At 35.0% G+C, this 27,515-nt stretch overlaps 3 protein-coding genes across 4 annotated transcripts; 2 read left to right on the top strand and 1 right to left on the bottom strand.

Annotated features, from left to right (window-relative positions):
- Positions 1-11: 11 nt before the first annotated feature.
- Positions 12-23,521, top strand: LOC135692763 (protein DENND6A). 2 transcript variants are annotated; one of them, XM_065211058.2, is made up of 23 exons: positions 15-227; positions 1,524-1,562; positions 2,014-2,056; positions 2,338-2,444; positions 4,077-4,157; positions 4,611-4,661; positions 5,400-5,534; positions 6,971-7,045; positions 7,157-7,203; positions 7,721-7,781; positions 8,180-8,241; positions 9,072-9,167; positions 9,967-10,061; positions 10,958-11,017; positions 11,625-11,689; positions 12,070-12,102; positions 12,717-12,773; positions 13,197-13,250; positions 13,991-14,100; positions 14,452-14,554; positions 14,669-14,743; positions 14,981-17,953; positions 19,255-23,521. In XM_065211058.2, exons 1-22 carry the CDS (start codon positions 66-68, stop codon positions 15,095-15,097), a joined length of 1,728 nt encoding a protein of 575 aa, XP_065067130.2. In that variant the 5' UTR covers positions 15-65; the 3' UTR covers positions 15,098-17,953; positions 19,255-23,521. The 2 variants fall into 2 exon arrangements, with proteins under 2 accessions (XP_065067131.2, XP_065067130.2); XM_065211059.2 differs by lacking the exon at positions 14,669-14,743 and having other exon boundaries at positions 12-227.
- On the bottom strand, positions 21,424-24,016 carry LOC135692696 (18S rRNA (guanine-N(7))-methyltransferase). The gene has a single exon (XM_065210944.2). The coding sequence runs from the start codon at positions 23,866-23,868 to the stop codon at positions 23,029-23,031; it is 840 nt and encodes a 279-aa protein (XP_065067016.1). The 5' UTR covers positions 23,869-24,016; the 3' UTR covers positions 21,424-23,028.
- A 48-nt stretch (positions 24,017-24,064) lies between these two features.
- Positions 24,065-27,493, top strand: LOC135692767 (uncharacterized). Its single transcript, XM_065211064.2, has 6 exons — positions 24,065-24,336; positions 25,727-25,801; positions 26,134-26,178; positions 26,359-26,413; positions 26,597-26,731; positions 27,204-27,493. The coding sequence occupies exons 1-6, from the start codon at positions 24,211-24,213 to the stop codon at positions 27,389-27,391; spliced, it is 624 nt and encodes a 207-aa protein (XP_065067136.1). The 5' UTR covers positions 24,065-24,210; the 3' UTR covers positions 27,392-27,493.
- Positions 27,494-27,515: the final 22 nt, after the last annotated feature.

Genomic DNA, 27,515 nt, shown 5'->3' with positions numbered 1-27,515 from the left:
CCTCGCTAAGTTTCCTTGAAGCTTCTGTGCTGCGAAGGGGCTCGTGACCTCAGCTGTCAAAACAAATGGCGGAGAGCGGCCTAACACTGCCGCTAACGCCTTTGAATTATTGTGATTTTGTTGTCAAAGACGAAGACAGAAAGTTGTTGACATGGGAAAACTTTAATTGCTGGATCAAATGCTTTTGCATTGTTACATTTGACTTAGAGCTCGGTCAAGTCATAGAGGTAAACGGAGCCTTTTTTCTATCGGAATTTAGCTGTGAGAGTTGCATCTTTATTATAATGCATGATTTTATATACCCTAGTAACACTCTGGTCGAGCATATATTAAGTTAAACATCAATAAAGCCAAACATAAAGTCTTAGACCTCTTGAAACTAGATAAAAAATAAGACTTCATGTAGGTAAAAATATAAGTAAGACTTCGAAATAAGATTTGTGTTCGAAATGCATGATGATAATCTACAGCCTAGTAACACTCTGATCGAGCATACACTGAATAAAGCACTGTTTACTTAACCTAGCAGGCTCGATTAGACCTTGTTGTGTTGCTTATTGATGATATCAGGTCGAGTTAGAATAGACCTAGCTTTGAAACTCCTTGCCTCTAGAGGCTCTATACTTCAACAAAACTGAAAGCCATTTACCTATCAAATGCATTGAAATAGCTTTTGAATGATACTTTAATAATTGTTCTAAGATTTCAATCTAACTCAGTATTGAACTGATTAGTGAATAGTTATTTTCTCTTTTTTTCTTTCTTTATTTTTAATTTCCATCAATTTTATCTAACTGTTGCATTTTGAACCAAGAATTTTGGGCTTAAACTCTATCAAAAATATATAGACACTTAACTTTTCTTAAGAAAAAGCTAATATACAATTGCGATCACGTCAGCGCTTGTTCAAACCAAACTACGCGAGTATTCAATCGCTCTCGCAAAACGCTAAATTGTGAGGAATAAATGTCTCATCAATTAACACAATTCTAGTCATCTTTTCTGAACAAAGCATCAAAACATAGGAAATATAAATAAGTTGACTTAACCACACCTCAACGAAAAAATTCATTTGAAAATCAATTTCACTGCAAATGTTTATGAATACCTTAGGTACTTAGTATTTGAACTACATTAGCACTTGAAACAATTTCTGGGCAGTTAAAGCAATTTTAAAAGGTATGGGACAACATTTTGCGATCGTCCGTCAATAACATCTATAGTGACCTTCGTGATATACATAAAGTTCATAAACAAAGCATACTTATATAGTCTTTCTTGGAATGCATTACAAATCATCGCAACCATTCATTTTCATTTGATATTACCTTAAACAAAGGTGCCTTAAAACAGGAACAACTTTTTCACTATCAGAGCGATCGCTTGCGCATAAGAAATCACACAAGTGATGGGCCACTCGCGCTGGCTATTTCTTAAGAAAAGACCTGCCCGAGGTTATAGGATAGGTTTTATGTTTCTGAATTTGAACATTTAAATGCTTTTAATGTAATCATTTCTTCTAGAAAACCTTTCCAAATCATGTTGAACTTGATGAAAAGGAGGTATGTTACAATCATTTAAGTTGTCATTACCAAGTAGTATTGTAAAGAATCATACCGTTAAAAATAGAGTTTCTTGATGGGCCTGAAGGCTATTCAGGAACCTGATTTTCATTTTATCTAAAGTTCATCCTTAGTTACTAGGTAGAATAAGGCCAAGATTGTATATAAGATTGTTTATCATCCCAGCTGTCTTTTTAAAAGATGGCCAGTATATTGTTAGAATATCAAAGTGATTTTATTCTATTTCTTTGATGATACCCTTAATCATACCTCAAAGTAACCTTGTCTAGTAATGTATAGCTTGAGGTTCCTTATAATGTACATATATCATTTTTCTTAATTTCTTTGTGTAATTTATGCAGGACTGGTGGCAACCTTGTGCAAAGTAAAATATAAGGCACAAAGTGAAACCTGGTTTTTGTTTATGCATCAAATTTTTCTTTTTATTTAGAGGGCAAATGTTTGTTACCTTGCATTTCCTGATTCAAATACTGGTGAGCAGCTACATTCTAATTATTTTTTATTGTTACCCATCTTTACTCGCTTATATGCATACTCATTTTTTGTAAACCAATGCTAATAACTATATTATTTATAACATATATACAATTTTGAAGTACAAAATAAGATACTTTAGCATTACACTATACTATAAACAACAATTTCATTGTAAACTTTGGTAGCAGCACAATAAAATTTGGTAATTTGTTTATGATATAAAGTTTACCATATAACTGACAACATTTTATAATTGATCATTAATTCCTTTTTGTAGGTTGCATGGGAGACACACAGTTTCATTTTAGAATCCGATTATCTCCATCTTCTGCAGTAGAAAAGGTGCCAAGAAATACAGAGAGAGAACTGCCAGTTTATCTTAGGGTTTGTTAATATTCATTAGTCTTTTTTTCATTTTCATTTTGTATTACATGTTTGTGAGTTGCTTCCTTGAACTAAAAAGTTTGTAGGTTATGTAACTCATTCCTTTCCACCAAGGATACCAGTGAGGGGGATGCAGGAGGCGATCGCCCACCTTGCACTTTGGTAGAAGGGGCAAGGGGACCAAAGTTTCCTTTTCAAAAAAGTGCCCTTGACACCAGTCCTTTGGATTTTGTGACTGTAGTTCACCACATAATTTATCAAAATTTGTAAGAATGTTTTTTTTATGACATCAGTTAGAAGATGCCTATGGAAAATCCAAATAAAGTTATAGTTACTAAAGAATAAGTAGAATCTGAGAATTACTTTTCAAATTCCTTTCACTGAAGCCTGCTCCCCCTTGCCTCTTGGTCGCTCCAATGTTCCTGCATACCACATTATCTAGGAATCACAATCTCATACAAATGATTTGTAGCCTGTTTTGCTCAAAGTACCAAAATATAAAGGCAGGCAGGTAATATTGCTCCTGTCATACCAACATCATCTAAACATTGTTACAAAATGATAGGAATATTCTCCTATTGAGAATGAATGCAACTTTGAAACTTTGCAACTCTCAAAAATTTAATTGAAGCAAAACATCCTATCAGCCTCATAATGTTATTTGTTCCTGTATATTGATATTGGTGTTCCAGAACTGTCCCTGCCTGGAAAAATATTTCAACAAAAAGCAATTAATATTTTCAGATTGCTCTTCCTAGCAACAAGTCTTTGAAAATATTTCTTAGCAGTTCTACTTTTTGGAGGTCTGTTAAATATGTACTTGAAAAGCAGTCTGTTCAATATGCTTCCTACTCGGCCCAGCAGACCCAAGCCTGGGGTCCCACAAGGATATAAGGGCCCCCAGAAATATATAAGGGCCCCCAGAAACATATGGAAGTTTTATATGGTGTCATAGGGTTTCTCTTACAAGAGTTTCTTTATATTATGTGTGAAATGTTTATCAAGAAGATTGTCTCCCAAAAGAGGGAGAGGTATGATAAACAAAATAACTTACAGTTTTCAGAATGATTCATGGAATGATCAGTCCCAATTAATTCATGATAATAAGGGTTCATGAAAAAATCTGGCTAGGAAATTTTCAGAGGAAGATTTTACAGACAAGACAATACATCTCCATTGGTAACTATTGAAATGGATATCATTAAAAATTCCAAACAGTTAATACATCATAAATACTAATGTGACATGGCTGTGCAAAGCGGACAGTTTATCACACCCTCCCCCTACATGAATATTAATATAAACAAAACATAGTTTATGCAAGGCTTCAAGTACCAAAAACAACATCTTGTCTTGAGTGATCAATCAGGAACGTGGACATTATTCGAGACCTTTTTGATTGTTTTTTTTAAATAATGTGTTTAAAAGGTGAGTTGTTGTTCTTTTTCAAATATTGCTTGATTTCCAGGATGCAGGAAGTTCACTTATAGATCTGAACAATGCCTGGCTAGAAGAGGGCTATTTTTTCAAGCAAGTTTTTCAGTTTTCTGGTTGACCTGATATTGTCTCATATATTTATTTACTGTTTCCTGTGTATTTGACCTAATTTTGTCTCATAAATTTGTTTTTCAGAAAGACAGCAGCCATTATTATGGCTTTGTTTTCTTTCGCCAAGTCAAAGATCCAAGTCTGAAAAGGGGATACTTTCAAAAGGTAGGCTAAGCTGTTTCTTGTACATTTTTGCTTGAGTGTCTTCCAAATTTATATATCACTTTCAAATATTGTATTTTTATTAACTTATAATTTCTAACGCAAATTGCTCCAGTGCTCCCCAGAAAGAGCTGACTTACCATTTCGTTGGTAACAATGCATTTAGTTGTTGACATTATAAAGTTGATTAACGAATTAGCAAAGACCCACTGTACTTGATCTATAAGATCAACACGATGAAACATTTGAGACAATAAGTCCAATTTTTTTAAGAGAAATCATACTCCATTCCTTGTATGAGGAAAATGCTTTTAATTTACCGTATCAAATGCTCCTTAAGCATTTGTCTGTTATTCTATAAACTAATACAGTGAAAATGTTTTTTATTTATTTAACATAAGGAAGAACTGAAACTAAGCTGAGCTTTTATATAATTGTTGCTTTTTTTCTTTCCAGTCCGTTGTTCTTCTCAGCCAATTGCCATATGTGAATCTGTTCAGTCATTTGGTATGTTTATGTCCCTTGATTCGCGCGTAATTGCTTCATTTGACTTTGTACATGTTTCTGTTATGTTTATATTATTGTTTGAGAATGATAATCTTTCGTAGTACTAATAATTCTTAATGATACCAGAACATTTTGGTGCTACTGAAACATCAGCATGGCGTGAGAAACATGAGTGATCTTCTTTCCATTATACAGATTGTCTTCGTCCAGTCTTAATAAATGCTTTAAGTTAAATGGTCACCATAGATGAATGTATTCAAACCACCGTTCATGTTCCTTTCAAATTAGGAGCTCTCCAAAACAAGTAACGCCCCTTACTTTCCCCCAATTTCTTTTGTGAAGCTAGAGTCTGCTACAAGCTACCTCTAAACACTCCTACAACGGAGACTGTATCGGATTCAATCCTGGCCTAATCTTTCGCTATCCTGCATTTGTATGCTATGCTGATAACTTTAACTGTAATGTACCCATGAGGTGGCCACATTTTATCATAAAGTATTACAGTTTGCCAAAAATGTTCAAGATAGATGAACCACTTTTTGATTTCATGGTGTTGATGCCATTAAAGAGTCATCAGTCTGTCTGTGAAGGTTTGGTTAGTCTGACAAAGGCGCTCTTTATTCGTTTTTTCGAAGGCGCTTTTTGTTCGTTTCTTCAAGAAACCAAGCTTTGAAGTTTGGCCACTCAGTTCCTCCGTTAAAGAGAAGGCCATTCCTAATAATTGATAATTATTCACAGATCAAAATGATAGCGCCAGAGTATTTTGAGAATGGTGATGCAGCCATGGAAACTGTGTGCTATCAAATGGACAAATGGTCGTTGCCGTGTCCTGGTCAGACGCTGCAGTTGCCGCTTCTTGGCAGTGTATTGCAGGTGATTTATGATCCGCCGAACCTTTTTTTGCCATTAATACAGTAAAAACCCGCACACAAGAACCTTTATTTAGTTCATACAGTGGGAATTTTTATATGTTGAATCCAATAACTAATGATTTAGAACCCATTTTTGTCTGATACTCGCAACAGAATGCTTTTTTATTCTATCGTCTAATTGCTTTTGGAGACCACACTTTTTTGATTGGTAGGAGCGCAGTCCATTTCAATGGGCGGAAGTACGACCTTAGTACTATAGATAAGGCTTCGAAGTGGAAAAAATATGTTGTGGCCATTTTTTATTTGACTTAAATTTTAAGGAAATGTTTGCAATCGAAGGTATCTTTAGATATACAGGACAGGTTTGGGGACCAAACCTTTTACCATACTAAAACTACCAATTTCTGTAAAGGAACTGTAATATTCCACTAAAATAGGTCAAAATGACATTTTCTTGGTAACCGCTATCCAGGGGAATTTTTCTGATTTTGTCACGCCAAGGAACTGGTTTAGTTTTGGAGCGAATCACTGATGCCCTTTAGGCTCTATGCTTCCCCTTTTTAACAAACCAATTTTCCTTTCTTTTGGACTAAGAGAATTCCAACAAACATATTGCCAGGAAAAAGTTGCTTCCCTACATCTCTGGCTAGAAATCCAGCTCCTTCTTTTTGTACTAAAACTTCAAGAAAGCTTAAGGAGTTCTTCTGCTCCTTTTCAATAGTAAATTTGAGAGCTTTTTGGAAACATTCCTGCTCTCAGCTACAAATGACAAAAGTGTCATCGCAAACTGAAAATAAATCAATTGTTTTAAGAAAATCCTTTTTTGGCAAAACAGACGAAAATGTTTGCTAATGGCGGAACATAGGTGCTAACCATAGCAACTTCATCTTATTGTTGATGCATTTGTTCATTGAAATGACTTTCAACACCTCTAGTTGCACTGGTCATTAGTTCTTTAAAGATGTCCTCAGGGTTGATGGAATTAAGGTTGCTGCAACACAGAGTATCAGCAGAAACCCCTTATGGTTTCATCTATTGGCGCATTGGTAGACACAATACTGATGTAGGTTTTGGATAATGTGGGCAAAAGTGAAGGAGCCATTCATCTGCATAGGTGAATAACAGCTTGGAACAGAAATGTTTCTTTCTGGCCACTTGGATAGTTCATCATGAGAACAGCCAAAAACGGGTTTCATTAGCTCATTAAAAATAAGTTCAACCTGTGTGCATATAAATCTCTTTTCAAACGCATGTCAACTGATGTCATATTTAACCCCTTTCCTATTGGCCTTCCCCTTTTTTCCTTTAGATTCAATCTCAAGAAATTACACCTTTATAGCTTAGTATACTTCAATAGCATGAACCAAACGTACTCTTGTGTTCACAAGCCTATCCTTTGCTGGGTCGTTCACGTCGCTTTATGCCTTTTTGTTTCAGTTAAGAATACCCTCAAAGAAAGACAAGCCTGGAGCCGTTGCCTCACCTGAAAAGGAAATAGGCAAGCAAGTTGGTGTAAGTATATTTCCTCATCTTTGCTCCCTCGCAGCATTGATTACTGTCAAATACCTACAAGCCTTATTAGCGGATTCAATTATTTTCTTTACATGCTTTTTCTTTCTTTAGATTCCTCTGCAAATATTTCCAAACCTCAATGAAATCAATATATTCAAGTAAGTCTAAAGAATTTTTTATAATATATTTTAACTATTCAGGCACTTCACTGCATTTCTATGATGAAAAGCGCTAGTGGTATTTTCTTGCTGTCCACCACCATTTTCACCTGTAATAACTTTTGGGAGGACAGCAATGACTTCGATACTTTTGTAGGCATTTCGTCAATTATAATCATTCATCAATCAAGGTTTCAATAATCAATCATTCATTAAAGACTTTTTCTTATACGAATTTTAGCCGTATCTTATATAAGCAATGGCTTGAAATAGAGACCATCTTTTTTCTGCAGGAAAATCGTTACGATACTTGGGCAATAGCTAAACAATTTTGATATGTGTTTAAGTCTTAACTTATTTAAACTTCGACGAAATTTTTAGTTTATAAGAAAAAAAGTTATTCACGCGATTTTTCTCAGTAATGTTACTTGATGTTATAAAAACATGAATTAACAATAAACTTAACTTAAAAGCCTCGTTTCCCTCACAATTTCTCATTTGCACATTTGTCCCACAGAGCCTTTATCCCAGTTCTGCCTCATATTCACTTACTTTGGGAGCTTGTACTTCTTGGAGAGGTCAGCACAATACGGTTCTGCTATTTTGTTGTTTTCGTACATTGTTATTTTAGATCTTCTTCGTTCTTTTCCATTTCGTTAGCTTTTCATTTGTTTCTTGACAACAAATCATAGGATAGTTTTGAGTAAAAACCGGCTTATTTATGGCTCAGGGATCTATGTCAATGAAAAACTGCATGGTCGAATCATATCTTCAATGACCTGATAAACTAAATAAATGTAGGTAGTTAAGCCTAACGTCCTATTTGCCATTTTTAATTATCTAGAATATCTTGCCGAAAACATTAATGTTTATTTTGAGGAGAAGGCAAGACACTTACTACATATTGTCCCTACTGGGCTCTTAAGTCCAAGGTAACATACAAAGCTGAATTTGCTTTTATTTTTTGCCTTTATAGCCGGTCGTTGTAATGGCGCCAACCCCAAAAATGTGTTCTGAAACAATCCAGGCTTTAGTTGGGTAAGTTTTTCTTGTTCTAATGTATAGAGCCCGTGCTAAAATGAATTTAGCATACTGAGCCCAAAACTTGTTTCTTCAGTTTTATACTTATCTCTAATCAGTCGTAACTCTTCTTGTAATTGCTTTTGCAGTTTTAATCTAATGTCCCTCACAGGCACTTTGATAAAAAAATTCCTTTTAAAAATGGGATCATCTCTTTTGCTTCGGTATAAGCTGTTCACAAAAAACAGTTGCAGGTTGAATATAAGATTGATTTAAAAAATCGATGACAATTTAACTGTATTATGAATTTCCAAATTCTTATTTTTTGCTTGCATAAGTATGCCTATGTAAAGAAATGTAAATGCATATTTTATATAACTTGTTAAACAGTGAGCCAGTTTATTTATTTCGATAAATCCCCTTCATCGTGTTGACATTCAGCCTATAGAGTGGCGGAGTTATGACGTCACAAGAATCTATTTTTAGAATTTTCGAATTTTGATCCCATATCCGAAAAAATAACCAAGAAATACCACTTTGTATGTAAAATCAGTTGAATCTGATGCGAATTCAATGAGAGATTGCCACATAAGCACGGGTTCTTTCCCCACCAAATCACGGTAGTTTGGACCTGGGTCTTACATCTTTGAACCAGACCAAAACAACAGTCTCGGTCAGTTTTGAATAGATTCAACTGATTTTGCATATATAGAATTGTTACATAGTGTTTTTCAGGTTATGGAGTCAGAATTCCTAAATTCTAAAAATAGCTTTTGATGACGTCACACTCCGCCTCTCTATTGTCTTTTTTGTTTTCTTGTTTCTTCATTGTATGCTCTTTTTTATAGACTTATACTTCCACTGCGGTATTCTTGCGATTTTCGACCTTATTTCACGATACACGACAGCGATTTTAAGGAGTATACAACAAAGACACGGCTTCCGTAAGTGTTTACCCTCTGATTTTCTAATCACCGATGATTTGTTTTGTGTATCATCTTTTTGCTCTAACTGCAGCACCATGGCTTCTTGCCAAATGCTACTCTTCTAATATTACTAACCAATCAGTTGCCACTCTCTTATTATCATTCTTAGCTTGTTCCATTTCAATCATCCTGGTGAAAAACGTATCTTTTGGCTAACTTTACTTAAATTTCTTTTGGCTTTCATTTATTTTTAAGTTCTCGGAAAATTTGCAAAAACAGTTAGGATATTTCAAGACGACACCAATAGAAGAATGAAGACACATATTGACCGTTTAACCATTACACTAAAAATGAAATATAATTCACACTAGGAATCAATATTAGGTTGAATTCTACTACTTGCAAAGACCTTGCGTGTGAGAAAAATCTGCTAGCTGCCAATCATATATTATTTGTTTTCTTTATTGAGAACATTCTAATTCATTAATATAGTCCATTGTTTCTTAAAATATTTTCTATTTCAATTGCGCGACGATGTTTTATGCCATTTCCCTATTAGAGAACATTTGATTTGATGACAGTGTTAGCACCTTTCAAGTGTTGCACTATTTTTATTTGCACTTGGTGACGCCACAATTCCATATTTTATTTTAGGAATATTGCTCTTTTTTCATTTACATTCCAGGCCGTTTCTTGAGTTAAATCAACTTTTTTCCAGTACTGTATTTCGGACATAGTAATAATGATATGACTATTCCATTATCTGATTTTGATTTGTTTTCAAAGAGTCCTCATGTCTCCTTTCTTGTTCTATTAGGCCACCGGTTTTGCTTGGTGTAACAAATCCATTTTTTGCAAAGACGTTGCAACAATGGCCTCATATCATTAGAGTTGGGGAAATGCCCACTTTGAGTAAGCCGTCTTGAGCTTGATTCTTAATTCTTTTTTTTAATAGTTATTAAGAATTTATTTTTTGTATCATCACCTAAAATCAAATCTAAATAAAGCAACTTTATTATCAATACCATACGCCGTGGTAAAAGTCATGACGTCATTTGGTCCTGACTGAATATGGTACTCATGTTACATAAAATTTTACATTTTAAAAAGAACTAAATTACAAAAATGGAATTGAAAACTATCTTGCCTTAGTTGCCATGTAAGAAGAAGTGTAGATAAAAAGTATAGAAAAGATACGGTGGCCGAGAAGGACCAATCTCAAAATCTATTTCTAAAGCGCAAAAATATCTTTAAACCTCAAAGAATAATTTAAAGTCTCAATTGAAACTTATTTCGGGTTCTGATACTCGTTTCAGGATTTTAAAATTCCCTATATATTTTAGGGTTCTCAAGGATCCTGTACTTTCTTTGGGGGTTGCAAAATATTTTTTGGGATTTTAAAATTTTTATGTGGATTTAGAAATATCATTCGAGATTTTGAAATATTTCTTGTGATTTAGTTTTGATTTTATTTTGCGATTTAGAAATAGATTTTTGGATATCCCCATCTCGACCACTGTGAAAAAGTAGTATGGCAATAGTTAGGTGAAGAATTTCTTGAGCGATAAACTAACTCATTTCTATCAGGTCTATGTAATCTAAACGCCAATTGAAGTTCAGGGTTTTTTATATTTGGTTGGTATAACGTTTTCTTACCAAGTGCCCTCTACCGACATGCGCTTGATATAGCTTTTATAATCTCATGCATGTGTCCAAAACACTATGTAATTTTTATAGGACTATTTTATATGATGTAAGTTGCAAAATTTTTTCAACATTTTGTAAATTTTCAATAAACTTTTCCGTAGCGATAACGAGGTCGACAGGCCCAGGGCCTTCTGGACGTAAAGAGCAACAGCTCAAGCAAGGTTTGTAATTTGCTCTCGTTCGTAAGTTCTCAATTTCCAAATAATTTGAGTTTCCTTTTTGTCCTCATACATTCTATTTTTAACCCATTCTTCGACTTCAGTTTTATAAATCCTTATAATCAAAAATGATAGTCTCTTTTTGGGTAAGCTACTGCCTCGTTCAGATTAAGACCTCCACCGAAACGTGAATCAGTTGGGGAAATTTTCAGCGCTGAATTGATAGAAGAAGGATGCTCATCGATTATTGTTCTTTTTCTTGCGATTGTTACAGGCACTAGGACGGTGGTTTAAGCATTTTAGATGACTTTGATCTGAATTGGCAGCATATTCTAGTATGTTGTCGAGCTTATGAGCACTGTTTACGAGATAAAAGCAGTTAGATGTAGCGATTACTGTCCATATCTCGTTAAATCATTTTCTTCTAAATGAAATCAGCTTCGTTAAGTAGTAAGCGTCGAAAAATACGAAACCACCGAATGCTTTTACTGTACATATAAATCTTTGTGAAGCACAAATTATAATTGCTAAATTTGAAGTGATGTTTGCAATAGGGCCTTGTTTTTTGTTTTTGCGCCAAATGTGGAACTGAAATAGCCATCCTTTGCAGGTGTCTATACCAAGTACAAACCGATGCTTGAAAGAGACAAGCAAGTCCTCAAAAGGCTGGCTAAGGTATTCAAGACAATCTATTAAGTATTGTTAGCGTGTTTACATCATACACTGGTTTTGTCAAATACTGTTTTTAATGTAGAAATGTCGTCCATTGCATTATGTTTTTTATTCCTTTACGTTTTTCCTTGATATTAATTTCTCAATCTCTTGTCCATATTCCTTTTCAACTGAATTTACAGGTTTTACTGTTGTTGGGCTAGTATTGGACCATTTCGGCTTTAAAGTCATGGAACAATTAATATACATTCATTTTTTTCATTAGGCTAATCCCGCTTTTGAAATAAATAGAAACGTAAACGATCGATGCTAGCAATGAACCACATCTGTTTTAGTGTATTTCAATTTTTGCAATATTTAGTTGTTATACAATTCGTGTCTAGGGCTATTCCAGTGCAAGGCCTTTGGAAGCCCAAGTAAGAAAAGATTTAAATTTCTAATTATTGTTATTGAATCTTCTTGTCACTGGCTTTCTTGCCCTTACTGGCACAGCTTAAAGCTTGCCAGATATCTATGTATGAAAAGCAGTAGTTTCAAGTTTCTTTATGCGAAATGCTTTCATCTAACAGAACTTTTTGTAACTCAAACCATAGTCAATAGAAAGAGTTTTTTCTATTGACTATGTTATGTTCCTGTCGCAGCCACCATTTAGCGGTAATTAATTGCTTGGTAATAAAATGGTTTTATCGTCCAGTTTTCCAAACTACTTTTACATGTAAACAATTGATACACTTCAAAGACCCAGTTTATCTTAGAAGGCTTGGAGGTGTGTCGTAAATGCAGGGACTTGCTTCAATATATCCAAATTATTGTTTTTCTTCCATTCTGAATATACAATTTTTGTTTCTTTGAAACTAGCATACAAAATAGGAAGACTGCATTTTGAACAGTTGCCTTGTCTATCACTGAGTTAGTTTTGATATTTTAATTTTATCTTGATATTGACAGAGGAAGAACCTTTGGATTGACTTTCCATTAAGAGTTTCCTTGATACTAATATCCTTAACAACTGTTCTATGTTCTTTTTTAGAACGCACTCTTGAGGCGCCATTTTGTTGAGCTCACTCAGAGCTTTATGATTCCACTAGTGAGTTATTTGGATATCAGTTGCCATGTTAATGTCATGATATTTTATACTTATGCCGATTGGCATGTTTCGCGCTCAGGGGTTTAAGTATGGGCCAACCTGTCTAAATTTTGTCTTCAGCAATTGATTGCAGTAAAGAAACATTTGGTATTTGCAAAGCCAGATCTTTTTACAAGATTTGATTTGCATATTTTGTTGATGTGTAGCTGTTTTCAAGACAAGATATGCAGTTCACTTCAAGAGTTTTGAACGAAATTGCTTGACATTTTTACAATGAACATTCTATGAAACCTCAGCAACCAAGTTCTTATTTTCTCTTTATCATCAAGAATTGATCGAATTATGCATTTAAGAGTAAAAACCTATGCTCAAACTATTACGCCGATTTTTACCTTTATGACAAATGTTACATTTTTCAAATAGGAAAGATACATAAGCAGTCTGATGCCGTTGCAAAGGAGTATTTCGCCCTGGAGGGTGAGATAGTCTTGTCTTTCAATCATTTGCTCACTGTTGTATTGAAAAGTATTAGTTAATAGAACAGGATTATGCAGAAGTTAGATAATACCACAGTTCTAATTCCAATTGCGACCAACATGGTGCTGGTCCTCATTTTCGTAACAATTAAAACACTTCTTAATTTGAATGTTCTCTCCATCATTTAAAGTCGATCGTTTTTACCAAGATTCTATCAATCTTCTTCAACCCTGTTTTTTATAGTAAGTTTGAATTAATCAAATATATCTTGAAAATAGAAGTTGATTCGTTCAGAAAATAATGATGGAGCAAGCTTTTGAGTTTTGCACCCTAAACCTCGATGGATCTCAAGTATTCCATACTTAGAATTGTTGGCAGAAGGGTTTCCCAAATGTGGTTGATTTCAGCCAGGCATCTGTAATTCAACACTGTGGCGGGGGGGGGGGGGTATTTGTTTGCCAGGATCGTTTAATACGGTCTAAGCAACTCAATCACGTGATAAATAGATATGAGCTGCAATGTTTTTTCAAAGCAGTATTTCATTCACTGTTTTGTCAATGTGTACGTCCAACAGACCGTAAACTTCTGGAAAACATTTGTTGCATCAATATTTTCTGTTATGGAATGCAATGGCTGTTTTCTATTCAATTGATTTCATATCCAGGTGAATTTGTATTGTGTTTCATTACTTGCCCAAGTCATCAAAGTATTCCTTCATTTGAAAACATATTTTTTTGCAGTCTCCGCCGAAACTGAAACAGTTTGATACGGAATCTTTTCTCCGCACACTAGGCAATTTTGGACCACAGTTAACGTCAAAGTTAAAAGGAAACTGGAACGGTCTTTACAGGTGAGGCTTACAATCGAGGTTGCTCCTCGAGAGCTTCATGGAAAAAACGCAAGGAGAAAACTTCTTCTTAGTTTTAGGCATTTGTTAAGTGATTTTTTGACGAATGAAACACTTGGATGAAACATGAATTTGTATGGTATTCGACGTTTTCATAAGTTTCATTTCAAGCATATAAAAAATCGGCGTTAGGAAAATTGCTGTTAATTGTTAGTAAACAGGAGTCGTAAAAATTGCTCCATTAAACACCAGCTTCATTATTTCGGCATTTCACTTGTTTCCCTTTAAAGGCTGCCATTTTATTAAGGTTTTTCGTCGTTCTCTTGCTTGAAACTGGATTTTTTATTCCATCAGGAAATTTTTCCAGTCTCCGAATTTCGAAGGGTGGTTCAGAAATCGTAGAGAAGAAATCAATCAAAAATTGGAAATTCTTCACTTAGAAGCAATTTGCAATGCGGTAAGTACAACTCATTGTTTATCTTGCTTCTGTCAAATGATCATTTTTTTATATTTCGGTTACAGGTCTTTTGTCCTTGGATGGAAGGTGCTTGATTTTCTCGTTATTTTTTAGGACATAGGAATGTGGGTTCATGATAAATTTGAAGTGGAGATTGTAGATTTGTATATGCAAATAAAAGAAAAACTGGTATGTTTTCAATGTTATATAATACTGCACTAGCAGTTATGGTTTACTGCTGGGATGTTTATTTATTTTTCTTTCAACAACAAGTTGTAGTTGATATTACATTATTGCTAGCTGGAAGAGTTTTGAATGTCTCATTGATAAAGTATATAGGAGTATGCCCTCTGACATTAGTTTGGAGATTTTTGTTGAACAATTTCGCTTAGTTTCCACTCAAGCCGTTTGAATTCATCCTTTCAGTTATCAGCAAGATCAAGTAAATTGCCAGTTGTCATGCGAAGAAAGCTCAACACACAGCTCAATCGAGTGTTAGGATTTTTACAACCTGACTTGCAACTTGTCTTGAGACAAAGTTAGAGGTTTCAGATATCATAGCCACACTCATTTACAAATGTTTTTGTAAAAAAATTATTTCTAGATATCCTATTAGTGATCTTTTTTAATATATGTACAAACGTAGTGTGTAATAAAGTTGTATTTAGAATGCAAACATTCAATTTGTTTCTATGTTGCATTAAGCTAGGTGTAATATTAGCCAAATTAAACAATTCCTGGTTTGTTGTTCAAGGCGTGTTTTTATTTCATTTTGAAGAGGCCCAATTTTATAGCTTTAAATTTCAAATAGATCCCTGTAAAATCTGTTCTCGTCTTTGCCTGTTTTTTTTGCAAATAAAACGAAAACAAATTGCAAAAAGTACGCCAATTGGAAACTGTAGCCTGCTTATTCACTCGAACATTAAGGAGGCGACAAGAATTTCGGTAGAGAGGCGAAATGAAAGGAGAAAAATTGCATGGTACCTAATTAGGTTGTTGTAAGTTGACCCTTGATTTTGATCTCATTTTGCTTTTAATCAACCATATTTTTAATTTTGCTCAAGAGATATTTCACAAAAGACGATTTTAACTAATTGGACCATTTGAACCATTCTTTTTTTAGTTTTTACAGCTCGTGTTATGTCGGCCTTCAATATATTTCTACGCTATTTAATTTTTATTGGTATTAGTGAGAAGGCTTAACGAATCTTAGGTTTGCATCAGGAACTACAGAAGTTTGTATTTTTTGTTTCTTTAAAAGTTTTCTTGTTGTATTCCCTGTTGTATTTCTTGATCTCTCTTTGCTATATTTTTTTTGTCGTTTTGCTGTTGTTTGTGTTCGTTTTAAAACTTTTCTGAGAAAATATATTTGAAACGACCGGTCACTTCAGAGTGCATCTAGAGAAGTGCATTTCAGAACCTATTAGAAAACATTTTATCGGTTGAAGTTAAACAATTAAACAATTGTTTAATCGCATGATCTTCAGATGGATTAAGGTATTTTGGTAAAAAAATTTATAAAAGTGAAATTAGTCTACGTTGAGCTAGGTTACAAGAAAATCAGAAAAGTTGCAGCTTTAACACGAAAACTAAACATTAATCGTTAAAAACAAAAATGAAAATTATGCTTTAGACTATATGCTAATGCCCTTTGTAAAATGATTATTTTGGACGATTAAGCACCTATTTCCTGTTTCCTGTTTATAGACAAATAGAAAGTAGAGCGGAAGAACTCATTGTGCCTTTCTAGGCGTCTATTTTAAATATTATCTCGTCTTACTTCCAACTGCATTTTCCATCAGTACCCGCTTGTCACTAAGGGTAAAAAAGGACAAATTGAAGACATCTAAGCAAGCCTTCAGGTGACTCTCAAAAAAAAGAAGATTGTATAAAAAAACTATTAAAACATGTAAAAACAAATGACACATTGTTACTTACATATTTATGGCACCTTTGCACATCGCAAAAAGTCACGTTCAAACTGATGGGTGGCTGGCACATTGGCTGGCTTTTTGCATGTTGGCACCTTGTCTGGCACGTACAAACCCATGGCACGTTGGCACGGAAAATGTGACGCGTAACAAAATGTCACGTTGGCACAAACAAACTTATGGCCTATTCGTTTTCACCTTAGGACTCTATTGGTAATATTATTAATGGGCTAGCGGCACAGGTTTGGCAGCCTTTGAAGTCATGTGCTCGCGTTTCTGATTGGCCTATTTCGATCCACATCTGGGTATCTATATTTCCTAGCTTAGGGTTTTCGAACTATATTCTGACGCTTAATGCTCTGAAAGTGTCATTTGAAAAGTCTATATGTTTCAAGGTGTTTGCTTTTTTCAAAGCCATTTTTAATTGTTGTTCCACCGAAAAATTGTTTGCAAACAAAAGGTATTTTTTCCAATTTTGTAAGCCTTACCAACTTATTAAGGATGTAGCCTATGTAGGCAGGCGGCTTATACAGAAGTTTCAACGGTGGTTTATGGCACGCCATTCCTGTCAAAACATCAGAAAATCGTATCAGTAATCAGGGAATCACAAACTGCATGACAGAAATTTTGCACCACATATTAGGATTTGTTTGCTATATCTCAGAACTTATCTTTTGAAAAGGCTATAAACGTTTTCCTCGAAGATTAGCAAAGATTATTTACTTCTATCATAAAAGTAGGGCGCAAAATGTGAATTGTAAGTGCTGCATAGACAGACGGTTTTATGTGCTGGCCTGGTTGAATTGTGTGCGTTTGCTTGTTGACAGAATTTTCGAAAGTTTTCTAACTATTTTTTAGTCACAGTGGCAATTCATGGAATATCTTTGCTTGTATTGTTTACAGATCGTTCTTATCAGTAACACATTGTTCAGCGTGGCGAATTGAAAACCGGTCACTTTGCGCCTTCTGGCTGTTCATCTAAATTACTTCTAACAACGATTTATGTGTTTATTCACTTGCAACAACTGTTTTTTAATTGATCAAATTAGAATTGACGTTCAATGGCATGGCTGGTATATATGACAGGTACTCGAGGCTTCTTCGTTATGGCGGATGCAGTGTTAACGGTAAACATGCCCAATGAGCACGCACTGAGCACAAAGTTGGCGAAGCAGATACCGTACGATTGCCAAATTTCGAGAATTACACAGGATTTTTATAAATTTCGAATTGTAATGAAAGTTCGTTCGTTAAGTCGCTTGATTTTGTTTCATACAAGCAGGATTTAAAAACTGAGGACCAGCATTTGAATCTTTACAAATCTTTACGAAGCTTCTGGTCATTGTTCGTGAGTTTGCTGTGGCATTGGAAAGTCATTTATCAAATGGATTTGCAATTCTACATCACATTTTCTCCGTTTGATTTTCGTTAGGGGAGTATTTCAAAGCCAATATCTCTACTTTATGCTGTAAGTATCTTGGAAGACTCTTTTTTACTAGATTTTAGCTACTCCTTTGTAAAACTTTCGAATGGAAAAAAACAAATTATATATACCGTGATTCAGCTTGAACCAAATAGTTATTTCGACTATTTGATTCTACGCTACCTTAAAAAGATAATTTTTCACTGGGAGCAGTGTAGCAGTAGGTGTCATTCACGAAAGGCACTTTGTCCCAGTGCATTTCGTTGGTCATTTAAATTTCCTATTGATTTGACAACACAATAAACCTATTGTTACATGTACAATCGGCAAAGTAAGGCTAATTCTCAATGATTTTTTCAATCATAAACGCGCTGGGAAGGCTATTGCTAACACTGAACAGTTGAATGACAGGACATAGTGCCTTTAAAATAGGGCCATGTGACCTTGTGTCTCTCCTGGTCAGAATGGAACAGTATGATGTAACAGTTTCTGTGCTTTTCTAAATTGATTTGATGATGATAGGATGAAAACTTAAAACATGTAGTGTATAACTGGCCATATTTATACAGAATTTTCAGCACTGCTTATATTCTTAATTTGAAGCCTTAACGGAGCATCAGCCCTTTTATTGGGAGCTAGCATGCTTGCAGATTTGAAGTGTTTAGCACCAAGCGAGGCTTTCCACCATGCGATGTTAGTTAGTCCCTGTCTGAATCTATTTCAACTTGCCAGTTAATGTTGGCACTTCATGGTTTCTAGTAAGCTAATATCTTCTCACTTGGAAAAGTAGAGCGGTGATTTGACAACGTTTTTTATATATTGAAGTGTAATAACTTTATTGAAGATGCATGCCCAAAACACTTTAAGACGCGTTCAATGTCCTTTAGTATATAACCTTCGGAGGTCGTGTACGTCCTTCGTAGGCAGAATATATACATCAGCTTCTTGATAATTTGTTTCTAGCAGCACCCCTCATTTTTACGACGTCAAGTATGATGTTTGTAAACGTGTTATGCAGCAATTCAGGCCCGTCGGAACCAGGGATGGGGCTGAGGGCTGGAGCTTCTTATCCAACTTTAGTATATTTTTCCTTAATTAACAGTGTACTTAATGAGAAGGAATAAAATGGGCATCTCCCCAATATTAATTTCGTTACGACGGCACTGTAATTTGAGACTTCTTAAACCAAGGGGCATCAAGGGTAGGTTTTTTTATCTTTGTATCTTTGATAGAGACAATCTTGTAATCCTCAAATTGATACTTCGGAAAAAAGATTCTTTGAGACTCTACCGTGTCTTTCGTCCATTCAAAAAAATGATTTGCCTGACGAGTTGTTTATCTTTCAGACACCAACTGGTTCAAAAAGTGAGCAAACAAAGTTGCAATGAGAATTTCCATCTTCTTGACATGGTTTCTCGTACAAACTATGGACTTGCTATTCTTGGTACACATGTCCAAACAGACACAAAGACAGAACAAATTTTATGCTTGGTTACATGGAGGGCATGGCAGTCAAGGACTGAATAAAGACTTTCTGCTAAATGACATGAAAGGCAAACGCCAGGTAGTTGTAATATCGACAAGAAGACCTTCATCTAGGCCTTCTACTGCCATAAGAACAATCTCGGTAGCCAGCCAAAAGCCTACAGTGTTGGCTATTAGAACGACCCTGGCATCCAGTCAGAAGCCGACGATGCTAGCCGCAAGTGTAAAAGTACCAACAACAGCACGAGTACCCACCTCAAAACCAACTTCTAAGCATTCTTCAGTTTCGCAAGATGCATACACCCCTGCACCAACTAAAGCACCGCATGTCAACGTTCCGGAACCGTTTGATGTTATCCCGGTTCAAACCGTACCGGCACAGAAATACCTTGCGACAGTGCCAACAAAAGGAACTCAAAATGATGAAAATAGCGTCTCCAACAGAACACATGCCCTGTTACCAAATTTGCCCGCATTCAACGTGTCTCTACCCACTCAAGATGTGTTACCCGTCGAACCGGTTAAGAACAATTCCAATCAGGGTATACTTGCAGATGAGATGTCTCCGGTTCAACCGATCCCTGTTATGACGCGTCCAACGGTAACAGTTCTACAACATGTTATTGGAAGCCATCCCACCCAGGCAACTTTACAGTCAGTCTTAGTACCAAAGCGAAAAGAAGTAGCCCCACCCACACCTCAAACTCCTCTCAAGGTAATACCTCCCCATACAGTACCTACACCAATGCCACAGCTGAAACAGTTACCACCAATACCGCCAATTGAGCCGGTGATCATCCACCATGTGCCAAATGAATGTGATTGTGACCCATGTTCTAATTCTTGTGGTTGTAGTACCAACTGCAACGGAAGATGAGTCTTTGCTTTTTACAATACTAAAGATATGCCAAATATTATGCTTGACGCAGGAGAAACATTTCTCAGCGGTTGTCCTGAATTGTGGTTTTCAGTCACACTGCAGTTAAAGTTGTTTCTTGAGTGTACAATAAAACCGTTGTTTGAAAATGGAATTATTGCTACAATTTATCGAACTATAAGGAATGATCCGACCTAGCGGAAGTCAAACTCAAATTTTTATATTAAAAAATATATAGTTATTGATAGTGGCTAATACTAAAATGAATTATTCAAATTGTAACAAATTTTTATATAGTGTTGACAAGCTTGTTGCCTCTTAGATTGTGTTTTTGAAGTTAAGCCTGGTTCTTATACGATCGTAAGAGTCTTCCACTTAAATGGGAACACTTTCTTGCGATCGTTAAGTCTGCGCCGACTGTGAATAGCAAGGGTCGGGAGGGTTGATCTGAGTCCTCTTACGATTCATCCGATAAATGAAAACTTTAATGGAACACGGGTCACCGATGTCGACGATCCACTGTTGTTTAAAAATCAGTCACTTGGATGTAGTTAACCAAGCCGAGGAAAGTCATTTTCCGCGTTTATGCTTGCTGTTGGTTGGTTGTCAGAATTTTCTATCGATTTCCGACAGTTGTAAACTTGTCCCCGATCAATGACCCAATGGGAACACTTTTTCTTTGATCTTCATAAAAGATGGAAGAAGTGATCGGTCATCGGTGACACGTTCCCGGGCTTTACGTGGTTGGAACTGAACATAGAAGATCATACTTAGCAAGTAACAGAACTGTAAAACATATTGAAAAATATTACCCATCAAATTTTAAGTAAATCAATTCAAGTATATGTATATTGAATACTTATGAATAAGCCAAATCTTTTGAAATTCAGTTGCGCATGATTAACTAGTGAGAAGGTCAACTGGGTAATGCCCGACTTAAGACTGGTTAAAGACTGGAAAATCTGAAGGGAAATGAAAATCAGTGTGACTTAGTGAAACTCTGAATGATCTTAGACACCACTTGACAATATTCAACCATACCATACAGATTCAACCATACACCACCTGTTGAAGTAAGAATCTTTTGTATTTAATCTACATTTTCTACCTTTTTAATTTCGTTTGAAGTATACATAACAATAAATAGACTGTATTCTGCTTCTGCAAGACTCATTTTCAATAACAAAGCATCATTATCCAATAATCTGACAGTGTAAAGCAATAACTGTGTATTGTTGTTATACTGGTGTTTGGATGGCACAGCTCAAAACACAAACTCAATGCAAGGCATTGGTACGAGAAATTAAGTGAATAACTATTTAAGCAGTCTACTTGTAATGAAAACATTTTCCATATCTTCTGATTTAGATTCAAGAGAATGAAATTATATTCAAAAGCCAAAACGAAACATTGCAAACATCATACTTAAAAATAACAATGTTAAGACAAGATCTTTAAAAATAAGCTAAAACCTAAGATACGTATCTATCGAGCCAATTTTTTCTTGGCAATGCAATAGCTTGACTTGCTTCTGCTCCCCATACTGAATATATCTGCTTTTTTAGATTGAAGTTTTGAACAAGCCCCCTGTTGGAATTTGAAAAAAGACAAACAGTTGGTTACAATTTCTTTGAAATTTTTTGCATTAAAGCATCTGTTTGCAGCTTCATATAACTTAATAATAAATCAAATTATAAATTAAGGTGTTTTGGGCCAGTTCACTATCCATCCAATTTTGGGTCCCAAATCTTGTTTATTTATGATTTACCATGTCAAGTTAGCCTTCCCCAAAACCGTTCAGTTTTGAATAATCACATTTCTATGGCCAAAACAGAGACTTTATTAGGCATATAGTGATAAAATTTGAGTATATATGAGCATATACTAGAAAGAATAACGAGAAATCTGATACTAACCAAAATAAATGGATTTTAGGCAAAATAGTGTTAAACATAATCATGGACATTAACAACAATGACACTAATCATACTTTTGGAGTATCCTAAATTTTTTTTAAATGGATGGATTGGACTGTCCTTGCATTTAAAATTTTTTGGCATATGTTCACACATGAACAGTTGAATATTTATATCAGAAGTTTTTGGCTAGTTGTTTCAAGTGACAATCTTGCAAGGCATCAGTTATGAAACAGGAAGGGATCTATGTAAAATTTAAAAAAAAATCCAAAAAATTAACAGAAAAGCAAAAGTATCTTGAAGACATGATAGACCTACCAGTTAATAAAAAGGTGAAATTTAATAAAAAGGTGAAATAAAAAGGTGAAATCACCAGTTATGTCTATATAACCACTGAAAGCACCAATCTTACTTCCAACCCTATGAAAGGACTGTTTTTCCTTAGCTGTTTGACAATTCTTATACCTAAATTCAACACATAAAATAACCATCCTAAAAGCGAAATGCAACAGAATGCCATACGCTGTGACTCAGCTCTTGATGTGCAATGCTGAAGTTGGTGTGCTTTACTGCCTCCTTATGAAGTTATCCTAAAATATTCTATTCACCTCATTCAAATAAGTATATTCAAATGATTATGGTCTTTAAGTTAATATGCAGATCAATTTTTAACCCAAATTCATTGTAACAAACAAGGATTATGATACTGTGAGGCCACTTCTGCTTCTACCAAGTTAAGACTAAACATAATTAACTATCTACTTACAGGTGTTTTCATTCTATAAGTAAATGCAAATTTTTCTTTAGCTTCTAATGTAGAGTTTTTAAAACTGAAAAGCATGCTAGAATTTGGTTTTTCGTTTTCTTCCTGTGTATTTAGAATCCCTTTTAACCTCTTTTCCTTGATTTTTTCTTCTTACTTTTTTCTCTTGAATCCAGTCTCTACTTTTTTTGATGGATTTCCTTGTATCTTTCATAAACCTATTTCTTTTACCAGTATATGCGACCGCATCTAAACCCTGTGCTGCTTCAGTCCCAAGTCCAGCTGGAAGTTTACCAATAACTGTTCCTGAAAAGAGACAAAGAAACATCTTTTTTGCTTTGGTGCTGTTGGGGTAATCCACAACAACTCCTCCTGTAAAACCAGCTCTCATAGCCTGACTTGTGATTAACTCAACTTGTGATGGGTTTTCTGGATAGAATTGAAAGATTGCCTTGCTTCCTCGAGTTAAACAACAATAAAGGGAAGTAAAGAACTTGTAGAGACGTTTAACTGGGTTATGTGTCTTTTTATCTGCGTTGCAAAGCCACTGAAGGGCCGATATACTAATGCAGCCATCAAATGTTCCCGGACGGAACATGAGTCCTTGGCCAGCATCTCCCAAGAATAAGTCACCCTCAACCTCTCGCTCATGAGCTATATCTAGCATGGCCTTACTGATATCAACCCCGAGCCAAAAATGTCCATATTCTGATAGCAATTCCCCACTTAATCCAGATCCACAACCAACATCCAGCAAAAAGCAAGGCTCGTCTTCTGGAAGAGCAAGAAGTTCAACCGCCCTTGCTGACATTTGTCGCTGGATTTCCATCATGCGACTATTAGTCGTGTACTTGGCTGCTTCTTCATCGTCATAGAATACTTCTGGTGGGGCTAAATGTTCGGGTCTTTTCCCCGCCATTTTTTTCGCTCAGAAAGTTCGCAATCCTTTTCTAATTGTACAAATTTTATCCTTTTTCCCTCGTGTTTTGGCCTACATCATAGTCTCGTTCTGAAGTAGAGGTATTGTGCATTTTGACAAAAATCAAATCGAACATCCACTCTTCAAATTATTTAGCGAGCCAGTTTTGCAGATACAGAAATATATTAAACGGTGTTTAGCTTTCATGATGGGAACCAATAATGAGGGGGCAAAAGAGTAAAGAGATATACTCCCCAATTTTCCTCCCTCGTTTTGAACTAATTCTTAACTCCTCGACCTCCTTTTCATGCTCACATGTGAGCAGTTGTTTGGACCTTTGTAATGATGGATAAGTTGTCGAAGTATGAACCAGTTGATTTTAAATTTGAAGATGTTGAAGCAGAGCTAGACTACCAGAATGCCTCTAGCAAGAAAAAGAAGCTTGTTCTTATACAAGCTCCGGCAAATGTAAGTCTCACCCATTAGAAATTCAAAAAAATAAAAAAAATCTCCTTTTTTGCATTTGGTCATTGGTAACGGAAAATTATTTTCTAGAAAATGATAATAAACTTAAAAAGGAACGTTTGCTTATAAGATACTGACTATTTTGCCCATCATAAGAACAAGAATGTTACGCTTAGTTCATGATTAATATAAATATAATGAAATAACATAATAAAAAAATATAATAAAAAACATGCTGAAGTAAAAAGTTATCTGATTGACATTGGATAATTGTGATTATTATTTTCCTTTCTACACTCTCAATGATGCTGCAACCATAAAGACTAAGCGGAAAATCAAAGTATTACAGCCAGCCAATTTTTAATTGCCATGATTTTCGCAAAACCAAACTTTTCTAAAAATGACAAGGCCATTTAATACCCAATTGCATGAAGAATTTTGTCAACCTATGAATATGTTTAGAGTCTTTTATAGAAAAAATTCCAGCTGTATGGGTGGAACAGGTTGATGCCAATATTTTGTTTTGCACCCATCATCAAACCCCCCACAAATAATCGATTATGGAAGTGGAAAAAATAAAACTCTTTGCCCTCAGCGCCAACACTGCCCCTCCTGCCTTAATATTGTACAGGCGCCCCTGAGTAGTTCTCATGTTTTGCACAAGCTTTACTTGAAACTGAAAGAGTCTGTTCTATTTAAAGCATATATAAATTGAAAAAGTAAAACAGCATACCCCTTGATTTTAAGGCTATTTAAAGTAATGGGCAGATACTAAAGGGGCTTAAGCCATCTGTCGATTGCCTTTAAAGTACATTCTATTTGTTACTGATTTATCTCGCCTCTGCAAATGAGGGGAGCGATTAATAGCTCACCTACAAAAATACAAACGGCCAGGCCTGCAATAGGACACACCCTTGTCTCACCCAGATCTCAAAATGCCACACCCTTTCCAAGGTGTGCAGGGAAATTTTACAAAAGATGTGCATTTGCCATTCTCTGCAGTTTGTCTTGTTACTGTGTTGATCTGCTTGTTATTTGGTTGTTTCCCTTGTAATTACAATCTTGGTGAAAAATGCTGAGACACTTGCAAAAAAAGAAACTACTTACAAAGCATCTACCCCCCTTTCCCAATGTTGTAATCTCCACTTGTTCTGTAACCATCTTAACCAACATTGACCATGGGGGAAAAGGGTTTCAGTCACCATTGCGTTTAGTATAAAGATATAGCACATGAATGTCTCAGCTATTTTTTGCTTGTTCTGCTTGTTACTGGATTTTTCTGCTTGTTACTGGGTTTATTTCATTTATTTTATGTTGCAAAAGCTAAATATGAAGTATTTTTGAAGATTTAATTATTTGTTGAGAATCAGGAACATTTTTCGTTCTTTTATAGTTTAACATCAACTCATTGACGGGTCTACAGATTCCATTAAATGGAGAGCAGATCTTGCCATCGCAGAAAGACAGTGTAATTATCGTTATATTTTTATCACTAGTTAATGATGTTTTAATCACATTGAGTTTCAAGTATGCTGCCTTTCTTGGAGCATTATTCTTCATTATTTTTCTTGAAGTGTGTAGTGACTGATAATTGAGTATAATTCACAGTCTATTGCAAATTTAATTAATATTTAGATATTGGCAACCAAGGTTTTTTGGGGGGAATTTTGAATGCAGTCATTTCCAGCAAGAGATGAAAAGTGATAAACATTTAGTAACTAGCACCTGTAAGCAGTTTATCTAAACTGCTTTGTGAAAGCATTTTGAATGCAAAAATCAAATCTGCTCTTCATATTATAGGATAAAAGATATGAAGTAAAGTCCAGCTGGAGTTGCAAGAGAAATGTAAGTGTCCCTAATCTCTGTTAATAGCAAAAAAGTATCTTCAATAACTGTGTATTCATTTCCATTGTTTTTGTAACCTATTGTCAATTTCAGTAATACTTCCAGATATATACCTGTTTGAAGCAAAGTTGAATTAGAAACAATCATTGGCAATGGTCCAAATCTTATCTTTCATTGCAGATGGAATCAATAAATATTCTTATTCCCTCATTTGAAGAAAGAAAACTTTATGTCGGTGAGTATGTGTCAATGGTTTTCATTCTTTGCTACAAATTCACAGTTAGTTTTTCTTAATATAGGTTATATCACTACGGATTTCATGCTGAAATGGCAGTTTATCTTTTTAACAGTATTCTCGGTATTTTTGCCATTATTTTTTGGCCTGATCATTATAGAATAAGTGTAAATACCCTTACAGGAAGGCCACTTTATGGCAGCATGGTTGTCACTCAGTCTATCAGAATACCACCGGTAGTTACCCCTGATAGAGAGGAAGTGACACTGCCAACAGTCTCGGAAAAGCTCATTCATAAATGGACTCCATTTGGAGCAGGTAATTAATCTTTATTGCTTGCTACTTTCACTCTTGAAACACAATTTTTCCATTTGCATACTGAAGCGGTGCTGTTTCTAAATTTGTAGCATATTTGTATATTTGTCAGCCTGAAGTTGCCTTTGAAACATCCCAAAATCTGCTTGAAGTTATAGAATGTTATAGCATACTGTCACAACACCATTAAATATGCATAATTATAATTAAATGGTGTAGGACACTTTTGGCAGCATTTTATGTAAAATGCAGCAAAATCTTGATCGGCATAGGGATGAATTGTGAAGATTTTCAACCTTGTTACATTCTTTAAGGTGAAGATGCAGTTTTTTAATTGCTTAGAGCGATTCTGTTTAACATAGTTTGTTATTGTAATATTGTTTTTTTCAAAATTTTGTTCGTATAATTGACAAACAATTAAAAAAATGTTTTCATAAGATGCATGAAAATGATTCTGTTTTCCATAATTTTACAGATAGCCCCAAAAAGTTATATAGAAAGGAAATAACTAAAAGGAAGAAAGAGGTGAAAAAAAGATGTCTTGAAGAATTGTCATCAAGTACTTCGAATTCACAGAAAGAAGTAATAAGTGAAATCGATAGGACACATGCTAAAGATAGAAAGAAAAAGAAAAACAAAAGAAAAGATAATGTCAGTTCCTGAATAGACATTCAAAAAGTAGCAAAATAGAAGCAGAAGATGTGTGTAAAGAAGTTCGAAGTTATCTGCCTTTGTATAAATTTATATTTCTTACCATGTTAACAACTATGTCTTTTTTATATTCTCT

Source organism: Rhopilema esculentum, chromosome 3 (genome assembly GCF_057945365.1).
Source record: "Rhopilema esculentum isolate cy_ngs chromosome 3, ASM5794536v1, whole genome shotgun sequence".
NCBI classification, from domain to species: domain Eukaryota; kingdom Metazoa; phylum Cnidaria; class Scyphozoa; order Rhizostomeae; family Rhizostomatidae; genus Rhopilema; species Rhopilema esculentum.
This window is presented reverse-complemented; position numbering and strand designations above follow the sequence as displayed.

Coding starts and splice junctions, on each gene's coding strand:
- LOC135692763 (XM_065211058.2), top strand. CDS start 66: ATGGCGGAGAGCGGCCTAACACTGCCGCTAACGCCTTTGAATTATTGT. Junction 5,535..6,970: donor TTCTTGGCAGTGTATTGCAG/GTGATTTATGAT, acceptor TTTTTGTTTCAG/TTAAGAATACCCTCAAAGAA. Junction 11,690..12,069: donor TCCTCAAAAGGCTGGCTAAG/GTATTCAAGACA, acceptor ATTCGTGTCTAG/GGCTATTCCAGTGCAAGGCC.
- LOC135692696 (XM_065210944.2), bottom strand. CDS start 23,868: ATGGCGGGGAAAAGACCCGAACATTTAGCCCCACCAGAAGTATTCTAT.
- LOC135692767 (XM_065211064.2), top strand. CDS start 24,211: ATGATGGATAAGTTGTCGAAGTATGAACCAGTTGATTTTAAATTTGAA. Junction 26,179..26,358: donor GCTGGAGTTGCAAGAGAAAT/GTAAGTGTCCCT, acceptor CTTTCATTGCAG/ATGGAATCAATAAATATTCT. Junction 26,414..26,596: donor AGAAAGAAAACTTTATGTCG/GTGAGTATGTGT, acceptor ATACCCTTACAG/GAAGGCCACTTTATGGCAGC.